Source organism: Acromyrmex echinatior, chromosome 11 (genome assembly GCF_024713525.1).
Source record: "Acromyrmex echinatior isolate Ae372 chromosome 11, ASM2471352v2, whole genome shotgun sequence".
Lineage (NCBI taxonomy): Eukaryota > Metazoa > Arthropoda > Insecta > Hymenoptera > Formicidae > Acromyrmex > Acromyrmex echinatior.
The window spans coordinates 1,809,495-1,833,900 of NC_141862.1; the positions used below are offsets into that span (position 1 = coordinate 1,809,495).

At 31.4% G+C, this 24,406-nt stretch overlaps 1 protein-coding gene across 4 annotated transcripts; it reads right to left on the reverse strand.

The window, feature by feature from the left end:
• Positions 1–64: 64 nt before the first annotated feature.
• Positions 65–23,610, reverse strand: LOC105145173 (glutathione synthetase). 4 transcript variants are annotated; one of them, XM_011054568.2, is made up of 8 exons: positions 22,343–22,457; positions 3,374–4,855; positions 2,577–3,257; positions 2,018–2,424; positions 1,473–1,868; positions 878–1,097; positions 396–753; positions 65–322 (listed from the first exon to the last, which is right to left on the reverse strand). In XM_011054568.2, exons 3-8 carry the CDS (start codon positions 3,200–3,202, stop codon positions 158–160), a joined length of 2,172 nt encoding a protein of 723 aa, XP_011052870.2. In that variant the 5' UTR covers positions 3,203–3,257; positions 3,374–4,855; positions 22,343–22,457; the 3' UTR covers positions 65–157. The 4 variants fall into 4 exon arrangements, with proteins under 4 accessions (XP_011052870.2, XP_087267009.1, XP_087267007.1 ...); XM_087410883.1 differs by lacking the exons at positions 1,473–1,868; positions 2,018–2,424; positions 2,577–3,257; positions 3,374–4,855 and adding exons at positions 22,910–23,323; positions 23,418–23,610; XM_087410881.1 differs by lacking the exons at positions 65–322; positions 396–753; positions 878–1,097 and having other exon boundaries at positions 1,206–1,868; positions 3,591–4,855.
• Positions 23,611–24,406: the final 796 nt, after the last annotated feature.

Genomic DNA, 24,406 nt, shown 5'->3' on the forward strand with positions numbered 1-24,406 from the left:
TTTTCCCATCTCTTCCTCCAGATCTGCCGTCAGTATATTAAATAACAAGGAATTCAACGAACAATCCTGTCTTATATCAATATATTTAAAAAATATATATACATAATATACATAGATTATTATCCAGCTTTTGTATTATTTATTATTTATTAAGTCATTATTTTACAAGATACCGATCGATGTAATGCAAAACTTCGAAAGCGACCTCTACCATAATAAGTATGATAATCATCCATTCCAAACGTACGTGATGACGATCGCTCAAGTGCGACGACAAGATGCTTACCAGTTCCAAACAGTGATTTAATCTCTCGTTCATTACCTACGTAATCAATAAATATTTTACGAAAGCTAGAAACATATAGAAGTCAACAAAATGTGTATCAAACACTTACTTTCGTACGTTTCGCGATGCTAAAATATCCGCAGGTTTGTTGATACAAATTTTCCAAATCGTCTCGTTCCCAGTAGAAATCAGGTGTATCCAACAGATCCGACGTTAAATTGATACGGTGTCTGAGAGCGAACAATTCACCCTGTTTTCTCAACACCTCGTGCTGCGTCATCTGAATCTTCTTACCAAACTTTAGATCTTCCGTAACAAATTCAATTGAATCGACATAACGATTTAACGATGCCTCCCATATGCCTAACTTGACAGATTGTGCCATGGCATTGGAAAATGTGTACTTATCCAAATTTCCTGCTTCTTGTGCCAAGATAATGTCGCCATCCTTCAAGTGACTCTTTTTCCTGTTAGATTCCGAGAATTACTGAATTTTTTTAAGCACTCACATTTGTCCAAGTTTTTCACAGTTTATTTTATACGTGCAGTCCGTGAACATAAAAGTATTTAGTAATAAAAAAATAGAGATACCCGGAATCTGCATAAGTATAATTCATTAACTCGCTTTCAGTTTGAACCAATTCTTCTGTGTAACGATTTTGCTCGTAACGTCTCAAAAATTGCAATACGTTGCCACATTCGAGATCAGAAATATTCCACATAACAATGCTACCTTCTCGGAAGAAAAAGATCTCTCGTGGTTCATGTCCCACTTCATATTTGGCTACCGCATGTATAACATCAGGTAAAGCTGCAAAAAAAAATAGAACAAATGTTCAAAATACAGAACAAATTTAATTTTAAATTTTATAATTTGGAAGTAGTGAGAAGGATCTTATTTATTTTAATGAAATAAAAGTTTTAATTACTATATAAGTAAATGCATTTTATTTCAATATATTTGTACATATATTTGTATATGAATATGTATATGTGTATATTTACAAATGTACATACAAAATCTTAATAAAAATATCGAATTTTGAGTAAAAATATTAGTATTATTATTTCAAGAAAGAAATGATATAATATGATATAATATAACTGCATAGCAAGTGGTACATGGTTGCAAGCGATAGAATTAATTTCACATATCAGTCAATTAAAAATGGACTATCGCAAGCACCTAAACCAGTAGCCACACCACCTTCATTATCAGTGGATAATTTTGTTCTTAACATGTGACCAGCCTGTTTATTTATTATAATATTCTTATTATCTCCAATGATAATACCGAATATACCTAACTCTGAGACTAGTTCTTTCATCTCTAAATTCATATTTTCATTTCCACATTTCACAACATAATTTCTGTGCACTGGTGGATAAATTCGATCCATAAGAATCCAAGCTACTCGATTTTGTTTAGATTTTACAGATTCTAGAAAATTTTTGATATCTGTTCCATACAAGTTATTACAACCGCCTTCTCTCTGTGGCTTTAACACGAAACAATGAGGGTTTGAAATACCCATTTCTACAGCAGCATTTCCAAATTCATCAAAATCCAATGGATAAAGACCTGAAATAAAAAATCATATATCTTTGTTCATATAATTTAACTTTACATACACGTAGCTAAATAAGAATATCATGTTGTAATACACTAATATTAATATCATAACAATCTTTCTGTAACTTATTTCAATAAATTAGAAAACAATTACTTACCAGTAAATACTTCTTTGATTTTCGCTGCAGTTTTTTCATCTTTTAAGAAACGTGCAACCATACCGGGCTTTGCAAGAGTTTGTTGAACTTTCTTTGTACCAGCTAAATGATATTGAATGCTCGGGCATTTGATTGCCAATGACCTCTCGATCAGCAACCTTACGTCCCATTCTTTTTGAGTGTGATACTGACCAGGCTCATAACCACACCTGTAGTAAACTACTGCTACGACATAACTACTTACTATTAGCTCCTTATTGGGACCTAGTCTTGCAGTAGTCACTAATTGCGTTAAATTTCTGCGAATTACTTTTATGTCTGAATTTTGCTTACGAATTTCATATTCATGAAAGCGCTGATCGCAAATATTATATGTAGTGTCTTCAATAACAAACAAAATAACTGCTCTGCAAACAATTATATGCTTTTAAATATGAAAAAATCGAAATAATATTCAAACAATATAGATAACATAAAATAATGTAACAATCATTGAATTTGAGATTAAATAAACAATTATAAGATTAAAAATAAATATTTATAGAAATTACAAACATACTGTGGATTGCCGTATAAATTCCATGCTTCTATGAAACTAGAACAAAGTGCTTGTAGAGCATTATTTTCAGGAAGATTTTTCAGCTCAGCCATATAGCCAAGTTCCTGCAAGACAAACTTATGTAGCTGCATAGATGCAGGTCCTAACCAACCAAATCCAGAAGCAATTGTATTTATCTCAACTTGTTTCCAGCAGCAGTGAGATTTGAGCATTTTAATATCTTTTTTGGGACAACTTGTGTCTAACATTAGGTCTGAGCGTAATATGCCAAGAGATATTTTCTGAGCAACACCTTCCTTGTGAATAATGTTATAGATATTAAATAAGTTTTTAGTAAAATCGTCCACTTTTATAGTCTCACACAAAGTATTTTTCAAAAAATCATAATCATGAGCTACTCTATGTATAAGTATATTCAAAATGATTTGAATATCACAGGCGTTATAGAATTCCTCTCGGGGAAATGGTGATGGAAAAAGAGTAAACGGTGCGAATTGCAAGATATTTCTATCAAACACTTTTTTCGATCTCAAACATATTCCATGTATAAGCGCCCAATCCTTTGCTTTATCGACTAAGTCTTCTAATTCTTCTTTTGGTAAATCCAGCAGAATGGGCAATTTCATTGTTGCTTGTTTGTCTTCCTTTATTCTTCCAAACTGAACTGTGAGCTTCTAATTTCTAAGTATTAGAAGCATATTATTATTTCTTTTGTATTTCTAATTAAAAGTCACAATTCATTTCTTTACAAAATACTGTATATAGATACAAAGCTTGTTATATTATACCAGGCTTACCAGCTAGTTTGGATCTGTATTATACCAATACATAAACCCAATGTCAATTGGCTTGCAATAAAAAAATAAAGCATTTTTTTACGATCACAGATTTGAGATATTAGTAATAAAAATTATGACAATCACTATATTCGATTATGCTTAATCTATTACATGATTTTGTAAAATTGGTGGTAATTGTTCAGTTTAGCATATACAAAATAGATAAAAAATATACCAATCGACGCGTTTTTTTTTCATGAAATAAACGAATCTGGTAGAAAAAAGTCGCTCTGTCCTGTGAACTTGCGTGAACAGAGATACTAATCGTTACAGTTGACAACCGTTCAGGTTAGGAAATCTATCACAGCTATGAAAAAGACCCTTCTCTGTTTTCAATTTAGTACGCAAAGCGAGATTCCTTTTTAAAAAAAAGAGATGTTAAGTCGATACTTATAACAAAGTTTTTTATTGTTGTCGTTTTTCCGCGACAACAATATGGGATTTGATTCTGTATCTTCAAACAAGGTGAAAATTACAGTGAGCAAATTTACTAGATGTTGACCAATGAAATTATTAGAATTCTAGTAAATTCGCTCACTTTTGTAATTTTCACCTCGTTCCAAGATACAGAATTGATCTCCTGATTGGTTTTCTCGCTTACTTCATAGAAGCTGTCATTGCGGAGATCTTTGATAGCTATATATTGAATAACACTTCAAGTGGTTAAGTGTAAATATTAATTATAATTATTATAATTCTCTCTTATATGAGAAATTAGTAAAATAATTATAAATATTAGTAAAATAACCTGTATTACAAATAATAAGTTTGTACAATAACGAAGTTTGTACATTCGAAGTTTGTACATTCGAAGTTTGTACATTCGAAGTTTGTACATTCGAAGTTTGTACAATGTTTTTAAGGACCATGTATAACCTTAATCGTTACATTTGACGTGGCACGTTAATTTTATCCACTATACGTAATTTGATTTACAAATACATTTATTAAGATCATAACATATTCATTCCGATTTAGAAACGACAGAAGAGAAAGCTTTAGTTCCTCGACGTTATCGCTCGCGCAGCCTCTTCCAAGTACGACTGTATTCAAAATCATAGATTTCATGAAGACTCGATTACTAAAGAACTACCTTAACAAAATGATGATTGACAGATATGTCAATTATTTTTTAAATAGAATTTTATAGGAAACTTCTTTATTATATATTATATAAACACGCATAATAATACTAATGATTCTAATTAAGAGGTTAGTCCACCCTCAAAATCATACCTTACTTTGAGAGATACCATTAAAAAACAAAAAATGATACAAAAAATTTTTTAATACCTATTTGTTATTTATATTTTGATGTACAAAATGTATAAAAATTATAATTCTAAAAAACAAAATGACGGTGTTACAGCATATTTTTTGGAGGCCTTCTATATGTAATGAAGGTCTCCACGGAAGACAGCAGAGCAGATCCAAGGTATGCTGCAGCCAAAAATTAAAAAATTATATTTAATCTGCATTAAATTTGCTAGAGAAATACCCAACAGAATTTAAAAATATTGAAAAATGTAAAAATGGTACAGACGTGAAAAAAAGTTCATTTTCACGTAAAAATTCGACATAAAATGTGGATAACAAAAAAAGTATATAAGTTATCGCAAAAATTAGATATTTCTTTAAATAATTCAATTGACAATAACTGAACCAAATTTCAAAGCATTTGGATTAATTTTGTGGTAGTTCTGGTGTCCAGTGTTTTTGAAAACACTATTCTGAGAAAAAGGTGATTAAAGTTTCAATAACAATCGCTTTTTGTCATATTTTCAGTACACGGACGCACTGAATTCTAACCGAAATCGGTATAATCTATATTAAAATTGTGTGTCAATGTCATCTACAGTACAGATATGTAACTATAACGTCAAATAATGACGGAACAGTTTAATGGCGGCGTAGAGACACCGATTGTTGTGCATCGCTCGATATAATCAACTGTATCTTCATTAATATTGGGAATTTCACTTTTGGATAAAAAATTTTATATTCTTAAGGGGATGCTGGAGCGAAGGCCGAACTTGATCAAGGTCGATATTACAGGTTTTCATTTCCAATGTATGATCTGCTTACGCCCTCTGAAGTTAATATGATCATGCAGGAAATTCGATCGATTAATTATCGATATTTTTATTCCGTTTCCTACATTATCATCTTAACAGGGACGTGTATTAGGATCGGTACCACAATGTAAGATTTATTTTGGAAAATTTTCCAATTTTAGAATTGAAAAAAAAATAAACATAATTGAAGTTAATCTTATATTTGTAGAATCGGATCTTAGAAATTTAGTTGCATTATATACATATTTAGTTGTATTATATACACATGCAATGTAGGCCGTGTTCTAATATATATCACCAGTACTAAAAGTCTGTAATATATATAAAATACAGATTTTTAATTAATAGATATATCGATACGAAACCGTAATAGCACTTTTTTCTTACATCCAATGCCATTTTAGGTTACGATAATATATTATCATAAATGAATATCATAATATATATATATATATATTATGATAGATATTCATGCAGATATTCTCTATGTCCATTTTTGCAATATTAAAATTTTATATTATAATGTGTATAATGATATATAAAATGTAATTCTAATGTTGTACATAAAAAGACATTCATGAATACGAATTACAATTACATTTTATGTGTATTATAATATATGTGTATATACACAATAACACAAAAAATATTATTGACATATTAGTGAAGACATAAACATGTTAGTTAATGATATATGCAAGATAGAATTAATGATATATGCAATATTAAAATTATATTTTGTATATTATTGTGTATATGTACATTATAATACATATAAAATATAATTATAATTTATATTCACTAATAATGTTTTGTTATATGTTACAACAATGTTAGAATTATCATAGTATAATGTACATACAATTTTCTATATTAGATATATAGTCGACATATTAGTAATGTATAAGTATCTATCTCTTTTTATTAGACAGAGTAAAAAGAGTTACATTATGTATGTGCAATGTCGTATTCATTTATATATATATATATATATATATATATATATATATATGAAACACGTGTCCATATATTGACAGTAATATATGTTACATCTTGACTAAACTCTAAATGATAGGAAAAATCATAGGAAAAAGTGATACTACAACTGTATTTCGATATTCACTGCGAGTACTGAAAATACGTAACTATAGATTTTCAGTATTGACAGTGTACATTGACACATGGGCCTATATAATAGCATTTTTCCTGTCGTACAATGTCATTTTAGGTCAGGATGTGATATGTATTAGCTATATATAAATATATTACACATATAATATACATAGCTATACCATTTTTTGTTATGTTTAATAAAAATATGTAGAAGTTAATCATGTTAAAATATTAGTGATGTACTTAAATATAATACACACATAGGCAATATTGTACAATATTGCATATATGTACTATAATGTGTGAATATACATACGTTGCAGATAGAAGTTATCAATGCTAAGCTGTTTATGCATTCTCTGTGTTTAAATGTGCAATATTAAAATTGTATACATATATAAAATATATATATATATAATGCATGTATATATATATATATATATATATATATATATATATATACACACACACACATAAAATGAGGATTTATCAGAGGATTCGTAATTTGATTATTTTTTTTAAGATGTTACGTCTGATCATCTGCGTTTGATTATCGTTAGCTTTGATTTATGTTCGTTGTATATTCTGATATTGAAATATAAAAGTATATATCACTAATATTTGATCATAAAAAAATATATCTCTTTTTATTAAACGTAGAAAAAAGAAGACATCAGTACACCTTTTTGTTATACGGAACAAAAAGAGATGAAGTAGCTACACACATATGTGAATATGAATTAGAAATATATTTTATAATGTGTGTACACATCATAATGCACATAAAATATAATTCTAATATTCACTAATAGACTGTGTCTATATTATATCTGCATGAAAAGCTAAGTATGAGTAACTTCTATCTCTTTTTATTATGGGCCTTCTACAATAACACATTAGTTACAAATCAGAAGTCAGAAGCTAAAAATTGATCAATCACAGCCAATTTTTAGCGTTTGACTTCTTATTTATGGCTGATTTATGGCTTATAATTGTAAAAGGCCCATTAAACATAATAAAAAGAGATGGAATAATTACATATGTATGTGCAATGTATTTACGTACTGACATGTTACATCCTAAGTTAAAATGACATTGGGAATAAAGGAAAAAATGCTATTACATTACACGTGTATACATGTATTTCAAATACATGGTTGCATCCGAAAATATATCTAAGTCACAGTCAGAGTGTTCATTTAGTAAAAATATACTTATTGTAACTTGCTGTTAGTCAACGTACATTGACCTGTAAGTGTATATATTTGCTAAAACACTTTGAATATGATATACTTACATACATTTCATAAACGTACAGCATCGTACAAAAATTATGCATGTGACTATTGACTGTGTAATGTATGTTGTATATATATATATATATACATATATATATATACATACATATATGTATAACATATATATTATATAGGGTGTCCAAAAAGACTCCGAATTTAGGAGCTGAATATAAAGGTGACTATAACTAATCGTAAAGGAATGTGAACGTGTATCGGCATGCATAGTACGCCAAAATATAATGCGTTGCCCTATGATTCACGTTCTACGATTCAATTACGACCATCCTTGTGCTAAGGCTATTACATAACGTTTTTAGAAAAAACGTTTCAGATAAAAGTTGTAAGGTTTCAAAGAAACTATTTACTGATATTGAGTTTTTTTTCTTCATTAGTTTCTTTGTTTCGGTTATGTCAAGCAATTAGCTTTTGATTCCATCATGACAATGCATCTATTTGCATTTCTTTAATTGCAGACGCAAAATTCTATAAATTGGTTTCGTAATTGTATTTCACCAAATTTAATAATCGAAATTCTTCTTCCAATAAATTAACAATAGCCAGCTCACAATTAACACCTCTGGCAGTAAATTAAAAATAGCCAGCCCACGATGAACGCCTCTGACATTTGTCTATAAGTAGCCAAAATATGATTTATGGCTGTGACATTTTGTTAGCTAGCCAGCTCACGATTAACGCCTCTGGCAGTAAATTAAAAATAGTCAGCCCACGATGAACGCCTCTGACATTTGTCTATAACTAGCCAAAATATGATTTATGGTTGTGACATTTTATTATAGCTAGCCAGCTCACGATTAACGCCTCTGGCAGTAAATTAAAAATAGTCAGCTCACGATGAACGTCTCTGACATTGGATCATAATTAGGCAAAGCGCAATTTATTGTTATAACAATAAATTTAATCATATCACTTGTATGATAAATAAAAGTGATATTTTTACGAATAACATAAAGATGCTAACCTTTCTCATTCTGGCTTTATAGGGTGCCAACAAGAAACACACATCACAATAACCAATTTTAGTCTTCTAGAGTGCTTTCCAACAAGAGACACAGCGCGACACGGTGCATTATTACAATTTTGTTCGATAATACAAGGGAGATATTGTACTGAGTCGCTTGTTATAAAGCACCCATAACCTTCTCTTATCAAAGGCAGACAATATTCTGCTACTATTTTTTCTATTTTGTGAACAAAAAACACTATATAAATATATATATATACATATACACACATATATACATACACATACACACACACACACATATATATATGGTGTGTGTAGAACACTACTACACTACACTACATTGACAGTACTGTTGTGCGGCAATGATACTGTGAACGCGGGTCATACTGGTTACAGCTGATTGACTCGTATAATGCCGTTGTTTTCCACACATACAGCGTCACGCAAAATGATATATGTATGCATATATATATATATATATATATATATATATATATATATAATACACATACATACAAAAAATTGTTATTTATCACTCTAAGAAAAAAGATACATAATCGATATCATGATCACATTATCTTTTCCTTAGCGACTAATTAAGAAAAGGCGTTCACCGTATCTAAATTCACGTTATTGTAAAAAGACTCTCTATTATCTTTGAAGTTCTATTATTGATACGTCATTTAAATGTATTCTCCAGGTTTATTCCACTAAAAAAAGTACAAATAGATGACCAGATGTATGATGCGGTAAAGTAAAATTTTATATTATTAGGTGTTGGAATTAATTCGTAGCGTTTTACAAGTGATGGGAAGTACTTTCATTAATGTATTTTTTAATGCTCATGTGAAATAAATAACATTCTTTCATTAAAAAACGCTACGAATTAATTCCAACACCTAATACATTCTGTGGCATAAAAACGTGATCAGTAACTCTTTGAAACTGAATGTATCATAAAAATAATAAAGTAATATTTTAAAAGTACATTACATTTATTAGGTGTTGGAATTAATTCGTAGCGTTTTTTTAATGAAAGAATGTTATTTATTTCACATGAGCATTAAAAAATACATTAATGAAAGTACTTCCCATCACTTTCTACTACTTTTGACCATCTTTCGGGCAGTGAATGAATACCGCGTCGGAAGAACTGTTCATCTTTAAATGAAATCCAGGAATCGAATCATTTTGTACAATCTTCGTAAGATGTGAACTTCTGCTCGCACAAGCTATGAGCTAATGATCGAAACAAGTGGTAGTCGCTAGGTGCAATATCAGGAGAATACGGCGGGTGCGGTAGCACTTCCCATTTAAGTGTTTCCAGGTATGTTTTTACTGGTTTTGCAACGTGTGGGCGAGCATTGTCGTGCAGCAAGATGACTTTATCGTGTCTTTCGAAGTATTCCGACCGTTTTTGCTTCAATGCACGGCTCAAGCGCATCAGTTGCCGTCGGTAGAGATCTCCAGTAACGGTTTCATGCGGTTTTAGCAGTTCGTAGTATATGACACCCTTCTGATCCCACCAAATACAGAGCAGGAGCTTTGAGCCATGGATATTGGGCTTTGCCACTGATGTTGATGGTTCGCCGGGCTTAACCCATGACTTTCTGCGCTTTGGATTGTCATAATGGATCCACTTTTCGTCACCGGTAACAATCCGATGCAAAAAACCTTTTCTTTTCTGCCGTTGAAGCAGCAGTTCGCACGTGAGAAAACGTCTCTCAATATCCCTTGGTTTCAATTCATATGGGACCCAATGTCCTTCCTTCTGGATCATGCCCAAACTTTTAAGACGTTTTCCTATTGTTGAGAAGTCAACTTCCAATGACGTAGATAATTCTTTAAGTGTTTGACATGAGTTTTCATTGAGCAGTGCCTGCAAATCGTTATCTTCAAATTTTTTCGGCTGACCAGGTCGCTCCTTGTCATCCAAGTCGAAATCACCAGCTTTAAAACGTGCAAACCACTTCCTACACGTTTGCTCAGCCAGAGCATGTTCACTATACACATCCACTAAAATACGATGAGCTTCAGCTGCACTTTTGTTCATATTAAAGTAATGAAGCAAAACTCCCCGCAAAAACACTTTATCTGGCACAAATTTTGACATATTCAATGAATTATACAGTATTGTTATTTATGATTTCAAGAAAGGTTATGTACGGCAAATGACGTCCTATGATAGATGTTTACAATGTATACAGAACTATAGGTAACAACGAAATAGTGTACTGCTTGTGCCATCTCTTGTAAAACGCTACGAATTAATTCCAACACCTAATAGTAAAATGCATTAAGTTATTAATATGATGTTCAATCACCATTATTAAGAAAATACAATATTATGTAGGAAGGAAAATATTTTCATGACAATTTGCTGGAAGGTATGGTCGCAGCATGTTTCTTATACTATGACACTTTTGAGATACACGTCCACGCGTGAGCGGTTCGGCCGTCAAGCGTCGAGCGATTGTGAAGGAAAAGTAGGCAGCATTTCAGAAATCGGCTCGAAATGCGCAACTAATTTCGAGCACATTGAAGTATACGTATATAATTTTTGAAATTTTATAAAAAGTATATTTGGAGTAATATGTTTATTAATAAAATTTAATAAATAAAATGTTATTTATTAAATAAAAATTAAAAAAGGAAAAAGCAGAATCGAACATAAGATCTCCAATATTCTGATCTTGCACCCAACGCCCGAGACCACGCGTTCTTGCAGATCACCTCGACGAACGCGATACATATAGTGTATGGAAAGTCGTAAACTATTGTATATCTCATCAATGTTTACGTTTTGAAATCATTTTTGCATTTGCATTTTTGCTACGTTAATGAGAAAGATATGATTAATATAATTTAATAAAAAGAAAATGAAAGAATTTTAATTCGACAAAAATTGGAAATTTTCACATCTGCTGGAGTATTGAATATTAGTCCAAGAAACCGAAGTCTGTCAAAAAAAAAACGGAGAACTGGCAACCGTGTTCGTGATTTAAAATTCTTTCAATTTTTGTTATTTCGATAGAGCGAGACAGAGAAAAAACAAACGGATAGAAGCTCCGATTGTAATCGGTGAGTCTCCGCGCGGACACGCCGAACTGGGCCCGCTAGCAAAGCAATGAGTCATCTGTCTCTGTCCTTCTCTCTGTGGTCGCTTGTTTCTAGCGACCGAAAATATTTTCTCGACGATCTCGATCGCTTGGCGTGTATCATAAGGAGGAAAGAGACATTCTAGACAATACTTAATTTTTATTAAATTATATTAATCCTTTGCCCTACGATTTAAGTTACGATGGCACGTGCCATAATTAACAGCCTGGAACATATTGTTTATGTTTGGCTCGATTTCTTTACCACGAGTCTCACATGATATTAGTGAAATAGTTAATCATATACCTTTCTCATTAATATATAATAGCAAAAATGATTTCAAAACGTGATAGTTAACGGGATATAGTTTACGATTTTCCGTGTATTTTATGTACCACGTTCATAGAGGTGATTTGTAAAAACTCAGCGTGGTCTCGGGCGATAGGTGCGAGATCAGAATGTTGAGGATCCTATGTTCAATCCTGCTTTTTCCTTTTTTTCTTAATTTTTTTTTTAAACAAATAACGTTATTAATGACAACATATTACTCCAAATATATTTTTATAAAATTATAGAAATTATATGTGTACTTTAGTGTGCTCAGAACTAGTTACACATTTCGAGCCAATTTCTGAGGTGCTGCCTATTTTTCCTTTACAACCGCTCAACAGTCGACGGCTGAACCGCTGGATCGCGTGCGGACATGCATCTCAGGAGCGTCACAGTATAAGAAACATGCTGCTATCATACCTTCCAACATGAAAATTATCATGACAACATTTTAGCATGAAAATTATTATAAAAATATTTTCCTTCTTACATAATTGTTATTTTCTTAATAATAGTGATTGAACGTCATATTAATAAGTATATACATTTTACTAAATATTATGTACTTTTAAAATATTTACTTTATTATTTTTATACATTACATTGATACATTCGGTTTTCTTTCAAAGAGCTACTGACCACGCTTATGTGCCACAAAATGTAATATCTTTTAATATAGAATACTGATAATATCAATTTAAAACTAATAAGAGTCGATACAGAACGAGATGCGTAATTTTAAACTGGAATGATTCAACTTCAATAACTCCGTGATGTCTTCTTTATTCAACATGTGAATAAAGAAGGCATGTTGAATAAAGAAGACATCACAGAAGACTAAGGAAAGTAAAGGATTGATAATTTGTTAGAAGATACGGAGCATATTTCTTAGTGCAACGCTCCTGAAATACACATCCGCGCGCGATCCGGTGCAGCTCAGCCGTCGAGCATTGAGCGGCGGCGGCGGGGGGAAAGAAGGCGATGCCTCAAAAGTCGACCCAAAATTTAATATGTATTCCAATAACTATAGGAAGAATACCGAATCACTTTAATAGATAAATAAAAAATTATTTGTATGTTGCATATAAAGGCACATATAAAGGCTTTTTGATTTGTTAATTATAAAATTATATTGACATCATCCTTATAATTATATTAATCATCCTTATAATTATATTAATTGCACTTTTGCGATTTGATTGATTATCAGAATTTTCTTTCGGATGATAATTATAAAAAAAACATTTCACAGAAAGTACTGATCGACGTTACATTATTACAGAAACATAATTTTTTTTTGGATTTTTTCTAAAGGTAAATTAAAACGTTTAGAAATACACATATAATTTCAATAATTAAATAAAAATATATTTAGCCTGTAATATATGTTTGTTAACAATGTCTTCAATCACTTATTTAAAAAAAAAAAATTATGAAAAAAGAAAAAAGGAATTGATCATGAGATCTCTAACATTCAGCTCTCGCATCTTACGCGTGAGACCACGCCGAGGTCTTGCAAATCTTTTCTATGAACGTGGTATATAAGGCTCATGGAAAATCATAGAAATATCCCGTAAATTCGTGTTTTGAAATTATTTTTGCTATTATATAATACATAAATTGGAGGGATATAGGATTAGCATAATTTATTAAAACTTATATTTTATCTATTAGGTGTTGGAATTAATTCGTAGCGTTTTTTAATGAAAGAATGTTACTTATTTCACATGAGCATTAAAAAATACATTAATGAAAGTACTTCCCATCACTTGTAAAACGCTACGAATTAATTCCAACACCTAATATAATGTTCCTTCTCCTCTTAATTATACACATTGAGCGGCCGAAATTTTCCAGAAAGCATTTTCGGTCGCTAGAAACAAGCGACCGTAGAGAGATGGGGGGGGGAGGAGAGGAGAGGAGAGGAGAGGAGAGGAGAGGAGAGGAGAAGAGAGGAGAGGAGAGGAGAGGAGAGGAGAGGAGAGGAGAGGAGAGGAGAAGAGAGGAGAGGAAAGGAGAGAGAGAGAGAGAGAGAGAGAGACTCTGAAGGATAGACTCGCTGTTTCGTTCGACGAGCCCAACTCGGCATGCGAAGTCTCACCGATTACAATCGGAGTTTCTATCCTTTTTTGTTTTTTCTCTGTCTCACTCTGTCGTACTTCTGTTTCAATAATTCGTTCTGCAATTCAAGAATGTGATTTCTATCGATTCTGGCATCATCATCGATACATCAAGAACGCATGATTCCTTCTCTAAACAACAATCTTGATATATATTTCTATATATACAAAAATATATTATTATGGCGTTTCCGGCTGATAATATATTGCTGATTTATTTACAATGGTTCAATCCATTTCTATAGTTGAATAGCAATACTACTTCGTTTGCGCGCGACCGATAGGAGGAATGGCGCTTCTTACTAAGACTCGACATCCGAGTCAAAAATGTGCTGTATACAATAATTTCAGACCTTGCATAAGTAGCTGGCGATTTACAGAAAACCTCAAAGAACAATACTATGCTTGCAGAAACGAGTTACGAGCTTTAGTATAAGAACAAAGTGTATTCGAAAATTTCATTTATATGCTACGTCTGTTACGAGATTGCCGCTTGTCGTTCCGACATCCGAGCAGAAAGAAAGCTCAACCGAAACACATCACGTTCCGAACCTTGATATATGCATGTGTAAATAATTCAGTAAATAAAGTTTAAACATGTGTTGTATATATGTACACGCACACACACGCGCGCGCGCGCACACGCATACATACGCACACGCGTATATATGTATGCTATTATATATGCATATATATATATATATATATATATACACACATATATATACACATACATACATATACATACATATATATATATATATGTATATGTTATTTCATATATATGCATCAATAATTTACTAAATAAAATGTATGTAAAAGACAGAACAGTGTAATTAAAATAATTATCTTCATTTGTATTCATATGTAAATAATATGGCATGTTTCTTGTTTAGGAAGAAATTATTTCAACAAAATTGAAATAACTAATATCATATTTATTTTATTATTTTTCCTCTCAAAAGAAAAAACTTTGACCAGGGCACGTTTTGATTGATATGGGCCTGAGTAGGTCAATAATTCAGATCATTTCTATGGTTCAGCGACGCACTTTTCATGACAGCGCCGCTGTCGGAATATCGCGGAACTAAAATATTGCTCAGTTTCATGGCTACACGTCAATTTCACTCGTAATATACAAACGAAATTTTTGTACACGCCTTTCTCTTATACTAAAACTCCTATCGCGTTTCTAAAAGCATAGGATTGTTCGTTTCGGTTTTCCGCAATTCGCCAGCTACTTTTTATGAACGTGCAAGATCTGAAACTCTTATATGCAATACATATTGTGATGTGTTGACTACAGAAGCCGATAACAAAACTGTAAAGCTTTAATTTTCTTTCGTTTTTCGTATTCAAATGTAGCTGGCGACTTGCGTTGTTGTCGATACTTTAATTGTGGAGAAGGATTTTTCAATCCATAAACTCAGTTACGAGAAAGGCGTTTTTAAAATTTAATGATAAAACAGGACACTCCAGCATCCCCTTAAGGGGATGCTGGAGCGAAGGCTGAAGTTAATCAAGGTCGATATTACAGATTTTTATTTCCAATGTATAAGATGCTTACGCCCTCTGAGTTAATATGATCATGCAGGAAATTCGATCGATTAATTATCGATATTTTTATTCCGTTTCCTACATTACCATCTTAGCAGGGACGTGTATTAGAGTCGGTTCCACAAATGTAAAATTTATTTTGGAAAATTTTCCAATTTTAAAATTGAGAAAAAAATAAACCGTAATTGAAATTAATCTTATATTTATAGAATCGGACCTTAGAAATACAGTTGTATTATGTACACATGCAGTGTAGGCCGTGTTCCAATATATATCATCAGTATTAAAAATCTATAATATACATAAAGTACAGATTTTTAACTTTAATAGCTATATCGATACGAAGCCGTAGTAGCACTTTTTCCTTACGTCCAATTTTAGGTAATAATAATATATTATAATATAATATCAATAAATGAATACGACATTGCACATACATAATGTAATTCTTTTTCACGAATATTCATATATATATATATATATATATATATATATATATATAATGAGTATATCTGTACACATAAAATGAATTTATATATATTAATTAGAGAATTCGTAATTTGATTATCTTTTTAAGATGTTACGTCTGATCATCTGCGTTTGATTCTCGTTAGCTTTAATTTATGTTAGTTGTATGTATATTCTGATATTAAAAATATAAAAGCATATATCATTAATATGTGTATATTTGACCATAAAAAAACATATCTCTTTTTATTTTTTCAACATAGAAAAAAGATCAGTACACCTTTTTGTTACACGTAACAAAAAGAGATGAAGTAGCTACACACGTACATGAATATGAATTAGAAATATATTTTATGTTTTGTAATGTGAGTACATCATAAATATAATTGCACATAAATATAATTCTATTATTCATTAATGTGTCTATATTATATCTGCATGAAAAGCTAAGTATGAGCTAAGTATGATATAACTTCTATCTCTCTTTTATGGGCTTTCTACAATAAGCCATTAGTTATAAATCAGAAGTCAGAAGCTAAAAATTGATCAATCACAGTCAATTTTTCTGACTTCTTATTTATGGCTTATAATTGTAAAAGGCCCATTAAACATAATAAAAAGAGATGGAATAGCTACATATGTATGTGCAATGTATTTACGTACTGACAATACATGTTACATCCTAAGTTAAAATGGTATTGAGAAAGGAAAAAGTGCTATTACATTATACGTATATACATGTATTTCAAATACATGGTTACATCCGAAGATATATCTAAGTCAGAATGTATTTAGTAAAAATATACTTATTGTAACTTGCTGTTAGTCAACGTACACATTGACCTATAAGTGTATACATTTACTAAAACATTTTGTTTTGCATATGATATACTTATATACATTTCATAAACGTACAGCATCGTACGAAAATTATGCATGTGACTATTGACTGTATAATGTATGTTATATATATGTATAACGTATATATTATATAGGGTCTCCAAAAAGACCCCGGATTTAGGAGCTGAACATAAAGGTGACTATAATCGTAAAGGAATGTGAATTATACTTGTATCGGCATGCATAATACGCCAAAATATAATATGTTGACCTATGATTCACGTTCTCTTCTATGATTGAATTACGGCCATTCTTGTGCAGTAAGGCCATAACGTTTTTAGAAAAAACGTTTCAGACAAAAGTTATAAGGTTTCAAAGAAGCTGTTTACTATTCAGTCTTTTTTTTTCTTCATTAGTTTCTTTGTTTCCATCATGTCAAGCAATCAGCTTTTGAGTCCATCATGACAATGCTATTCACATTTCTTTAATTGCAGACAAAAATTGGAGATTTTCACATCTGCTGGAGTATTGAATATTAGTCCAAGAAACCGAAGTCTGTCAAAAAAAAAAAAAAAAAAAAAAACGGAGAACTGGCAACCGTGTTCGTGATTTAAAATTCTTTCAATTTCTGTTATTTCGATAGAGACAGAGAAAAAACAAAAACGGATAGAAGCTCCGATTGTAATCGGTGAGTCTCCGCGCGGACACGCCGAACTGGGCTCGTCTAGCAAAACAATGAGTCTGTCTCTGTCCTTCTCTCTGTGGTCGCTTGTTTCTAGCGACCGAAAATATTTTCTTGACGATCTCGGCCGCTTGGCGTGTATCATAAGGAGGAAAGAGACATTCTAGATAATACATAATTTTTATTAAATTATATTAATCCTTTGCCCTACGATTTAAATTACGATGGCGCGTGCCATAATTAACAGCCTGGAACATGTTGTTTATGTTTGGCCCGATAGATGTACCACGGCTCTCATCAATGATATTATTATGTTTGGCCCGATTTCTTTACCACGAGTCTCACACGATGTTATAAGTGAAAGAGTTAATCATATATTTTCTCATTAATATATAATAGCAAAAATGATTTCAAAACGTGATAGTTAACGAGATATAGTTTACGATTTTCCGTGTATTTTATGTACCACGTTCATAAAGGCAGTTTGCAAAAACTCAACGTGGTCTCGGACGTTAGGTGCGAGAAGAATGTTGAGGATCCTATGTTCAATCCTGCTTTTTTCCTTTTTTTCTTAATTTTTTTTTTAAACAAATAACGTTATTAATGAACATATTACTCCAAATATATTTTTATAAAATTATAGAAATTATATGTGTACTTCAGTGTGCTTAGAACTAATTACACATTTCGAGCCAATTTCTGAAGTGCTGCCTATTTTTCCTTTACAACCGCTCAACAGTCGACGGCTGAACCGCTGGATCGCGCGCGGACGTGCATCTCAGGAGCGTCACAGTATAAGAAACATGCTGCTATCATACCTTCCAACATGGAAATTATCATGACAACATTTTAGCATGAAAATTATCATAAAAATATTTTTCTTCCTACATAATTGTTATTTTCTTAATAATAGTGATTGAACATTAATAAGTACATACATTTTACTAAATATTATGTACTTTTAAAATATTTACTTTATTATTTTTATACATTACATTGATACATTCGGTTTTCTTTCAAAGAGCTACTGACCACGCTTATGTGCCACAAAATGTAATATCTTTTAATATAGAATACTGATAATATCAATTTAAGACTAATAAGAGTCGATACAGAACGAAATGCGTAATTTTAAACTGGAATGACTCAACTTCAATAACTCCGTGATGTCTTCTTTATTCAACATGTGAATAAAGAAGGCATGTTGAATAAAGAAGACATCACAGAAGACTAAGGAAAGTAAAGGATTAATAATTTGCTATAAGGTACGGAGCATATTTCTTAGTGCAACGTTCCTGAGATACACATCCGCGCGCGATCCGGTGCAGCTCAGCCGTCGAGCATTGAGTGGCGGCGGCGGGGGGAGGGGGGGGGGGAAGAAGGCGATGCTTCAAAAGTCGACCCAAAATTTAACATGTATTCCACTAACTATAGGAAGAATACCGAATCACTTTAATAGATAAATAAAAAATTATTTGTATATTGCATATAAAGGCACATATAAAGGCTTTTTGATTTGTTAATTATAAAATTATATTGACATCATTCTTATAATTATATTAATCATCCTTATAATTATATTAATCGCACTTTTGCGATTTGATTGATTATCAGAATTTTCATTCGGATGATAATTATAAAAAAAACATTTCACAGAAAGTACTGATTGACGTAACATTATTACAGAAACATGATTTTTTTTTTATTTTTTCTAAAGGTAAATTAAAACTTTTAGAAATACACATATAATTTCAATAATTAAATAAAAATATATTTAGCCTGTAGTATATGTTTGTTAACAATGTCACTTATTTAAAAAAAAAAAAATTATGAAAAAAGAAAAAAGGAATTGATCATGAGATCTCTAACATTCAGATCTCGCATCTTACGCGTGAGATCACGCCGAGATCTTGCAAATCATTTCTATGAATGTGATATATAACGCTCATGGAAAATAATAGAAATATCAATATCTCGTAAATTATCGTGTTTTGAAATTATTTTTGCTATCATACATAAATTGAAGGGATATAGGATTAGCATAATTTATTAAAACTTATATGTTACCTATAATGTTCCTTCTCCTCTTAATTATACACATTGAGCGATCGAAATTTTCCAGAAAGCATTTTCGTTCGCTAGAAACAAGCGATCATATATATATAGAGAGAGAGAGAGAGAGAGAAAGAGAAAGGAGAGAGAAAGAGAGAGAGAGAGAGACTCTGAAGGATAGACTCGCTGTTTCGTTCGACAAGTCCAGCTCGGCGTGCGGAGTCTCACCGATTACAATCGGAGTTTCTATCCTTTTTTGTTTTTGCTCTGTCTCACTCTGTCGTACTTCTGTTTCAATAATTTGTTCTGCAATTCAAGAATATGATTTCTATCGATTCTGGCATCATCGCCGATGCAGCAAGGACGCATGATTTCTTTTCTAAACAACGATCCTGATATATATTTCTATATATATAAAAAAATATTATTATAGCGTTTCCAACCGATAATATATTGCTGGTTTATATAATGATTCAATCCATTTCTATAATTAAATAGCGGTACTTCGCTTGTGCGCGATAAGAGGAATGGCGCTTCTCTCTAAATCGACATTTCGACATCCGAGTCGAATAAAAAATGTGCTATATACAATAATTTCAGACCTTGCACGTTTAAAATAAGTAGCTGGCGATTTACAGAACCTCAGAGAATAATACTATGTTTGCAGAAACGAGCTATGAGTTTTAATATAAAAGCAATGAAAATATTCGAAAATTCCATTTGTATGCTACGTCTGCTACGAGATTGTTGCTTATCGTTTCGACATCCGAGTCGAGTCAAAAATGTGCTATATACAATAATTTCAGATCTTGCATAAGTAGCTGGCGATTTACAGAAAACCTCAAAGAACAATACTATGCTTGCAGAAACGAGCTTTAGTATAAGAGCAATGAGTATTCGAAAATTTCATTTATATGCTACGTCTGCTACGAGATCGTCGCTTACTCGTTCCGACATATGAGCAGAATGGAAGCTCAACCGAAACACACATTGCGTTCCGAATCTTGATATGTGCATGTGTCAATAATTCAGTAAATAAAGTTTAGACATGGTTGTATATATGTACACACACCCACACCCACCCACCCACCCACCCACACACACGCACACACGTGTGTGTATATAATATATTAGGTGTTGGAATTAATTCGTAGCGTTTTTAATGAAAGAATGTTATTTATTTCACATGAGCATTAAAAAATACATTAATGAAAGTACTTCCCATCACTTGTAAAACGCTACGAATTAATTCCAACACCTAATATATATATGTATACACATATATATATATGTGTGTATTATTTTATATATATGCATCAATAATTTACTAAATAAAATGTATGTAAAAGACAACAGTGTAATTAAAATAATTATCTTCATTTGTATTCATATGTAAATAATATGGTATGTTTCTTGTTTAGGAAGAAATTATTTCAACAAAATTGAAATAACTAATATCATATTTATTTTATTATTTTTCCTCTTAAAAGAAAAAACTTTGACCAGGGCACGTTTATTGATATGGGCCTGAGTAGGTCGATAATTCAGATCATTTCTATGGTTCAACGACGCACTTTTCATAACAGCGCCGCTGTCGGAATATCGCGGAACTAAAATACTGCTTAGTTTCATGGCTTCACGTCAATTTCATTCGTAATATACAAACGAAATTTTCGGATACACCTTTCTCTTATACTAAACTCCTACCGCGTTTCTAAAAGCATAGAATTGTTCGTTTAGGTTTTCCGCAATTCGCCAGCTACTTTTTATGAACGTGCAAAATCTGAAACTCTTATATGCAACACATATTGTGATGTGTTGACTACAGAAGCCGATAACAAAACTGTAAGTCTTTAATTTTTTTTCGTTTTTCGTATTCAAATGTAGCTGGCGATTTGCGTTGTTGTCGATACTTTAATTGTGGAGAAGGATTTTTCAGTCCATAAACACAGAAAGATGTTTTTAATATTTAATGATAAAACAGGACACTCCAGCATCCCCTTAAGACCCTAAACTATCGATTTAAGCAAAAAATTTTGATTTTTTTGAAAGTTTCAGGATGGGGTAATCCTTTGTCTGCTCTTTATATGCATAAGTGTGACCGATAAATGTCTAAATGTCGATACTTATCACAAATGACTAATAAGTGAATTAAATTATGAATAATACAGCATATATTCGGATGTACAAAAATTCACGTTCATTTCGAATAATTACAACATCTCATAAAATCTCATACAATGCTTGCATCATTTATATTTTATAAAAATGTAAAATGTCTAGAAAATTCAGTTATAAAGATACTTACGACTAGTTGATGTAGAGATTTTACTAGGAATGTATAACTGTTGATCCAATAATCCATAAGCTAAAGTTTCCAAATTGTATTCCTCGGCAGTGGCTAATGCTTTCACAGTCCATTCCTAACGTAGAAATTTCTTTTATACATATTATTCCTTTATTTTAAAAATGACACAACTGAAAAAATTAAGTTTCACAAAAGAGAAAACCTATTTTTTAACTTGATAGAAAATTATTGCCTTATCAAATAATATTGACAGAAAGATATTCTTAATCTGATATTCTTATTTCATACTTTTTTTTTAATAATCTTTTAAAACAACCATCTTTTGTTTGTGACAATTTTAATATTTCTTTATGAATTGAGTTAGTTACATTACTTAGGTTCATTAAGTTAGTTCATTTTTGATAATTAACAGAATGATGTTTATTTAATTCATATACAGTCATGTTTTTTTAGTTGTATGTTTTGTGCCATTTTTTAAGTATAGAGGTGATACATCTTTTCTTATTTTTTTTATTACAGGATTGTAAAATTAAAGCAATATTCTAATTCTTTACACAATAAACTTACATTAAGCTTTGGAATCTTGTCGTCAGTTATTATGGCTCTATTTCTCCTAGATGGTCTTTTTTTTATTTGAAACGTAGATACATTATCTACGATGTCAATTCTATTTTCTTTTGGGTTAACTTTATCCAAGCAGATTGTAGAATTGTAAAAATGTTTCTTGTGAATTATGCACATGTGATATATAGAAAATTCTGCTTTCATCACTGCTGTCCTTTCTCGCAAAATATTCAAACTCGGTATAATTCTTCGGTATGTATCAATGTCAATTTTACTTCTGCAGCTCGATATCACAAGCCTTTGAATCATTGCGAGAATCATGTTATGTTATTAAAAGTATACCTGTTATGGTATACTTTTACCTTATACGCTATTTTTGCACGTGCAAATAATATTTATGCAAATACCTTTCAAAATCTTTAAATAAAATTGGAAAGAAATTTGTGTTAAAATTTAACGTACAGTCATTCTGCGATCTAAAATTTGGATATTTATAGAATACTTTTCTCACCTCTTAATAAAAATGTACTCATTCAACGTGCCTTTACTCAGAACGAAAGAATCCGAAAAAGGAGGCGATTGGCTTTACAAAACAAGCATTAAAGTTTCGAAATTTTAGAGGTTAAAACAGATGCCTTCCAACAAGGGAGACACAGATCCATAGACTAAAGTCTATGGCACACGATGCTTGTTTTCCTTAGGGTGAAATCATACGGTGTGGAAAACGACTGCGATATAGAGAATGCGTCATAGAAGCAACCAAGCGTTATTCTGCGTTATTTTGAATAGTGCTAATTGGTTGTTTCAATGACGCATTCTCTATTTCGCAGTCCTTTTCCGTACCATGTGATTTCACCCTTAGAGTCCGTTTTCCTGGGGATTGATTGTGTTAATTTATTTCTTGAAACCTAAGAGTGCAGTCACATGGAGTGAGAAATAACGGAACGGAAAAAGAACGGAAAAAATAAATGATGAGAGTTGACGAATCAGAACAATTCCGTTATGTTTTTTCGTAGTTGAATTTCACACAATGAGAAAAATTTTGACGGAAACGGAACGGAATAACCTCAATCTAGCGAAAGCATATGAATCTGTCAGCATGATAAAATATTATTTATTATAGTATATATGCAAAATATTAGAGATATTTTAACAATTAATACACACACACATATATATATATATTTGTTATTAGAAACAATTAAAATATACTTATTGTGGTTGGTGCTTGAAAGAGTACTTTAACAAACTGCGGAACGTTTGATTGGTTGTATTTTGAGAGGTTAAAATAATTTGATGTTGATTGATATGATGGAATTGCATAATGTCGAGACGAATGAAGCAAAATGACAAAATCTGAGTTCATAAATATAGATACCAAGATAAAAAAAATAATGATGCATTACGTGTGATTTCAGTATGCCCTTTTCTGCACTTTCCATCACGTCAATTTATGTGCTATGTTCACACGATGCGGAAAAATGATAGTAAATTATTGGG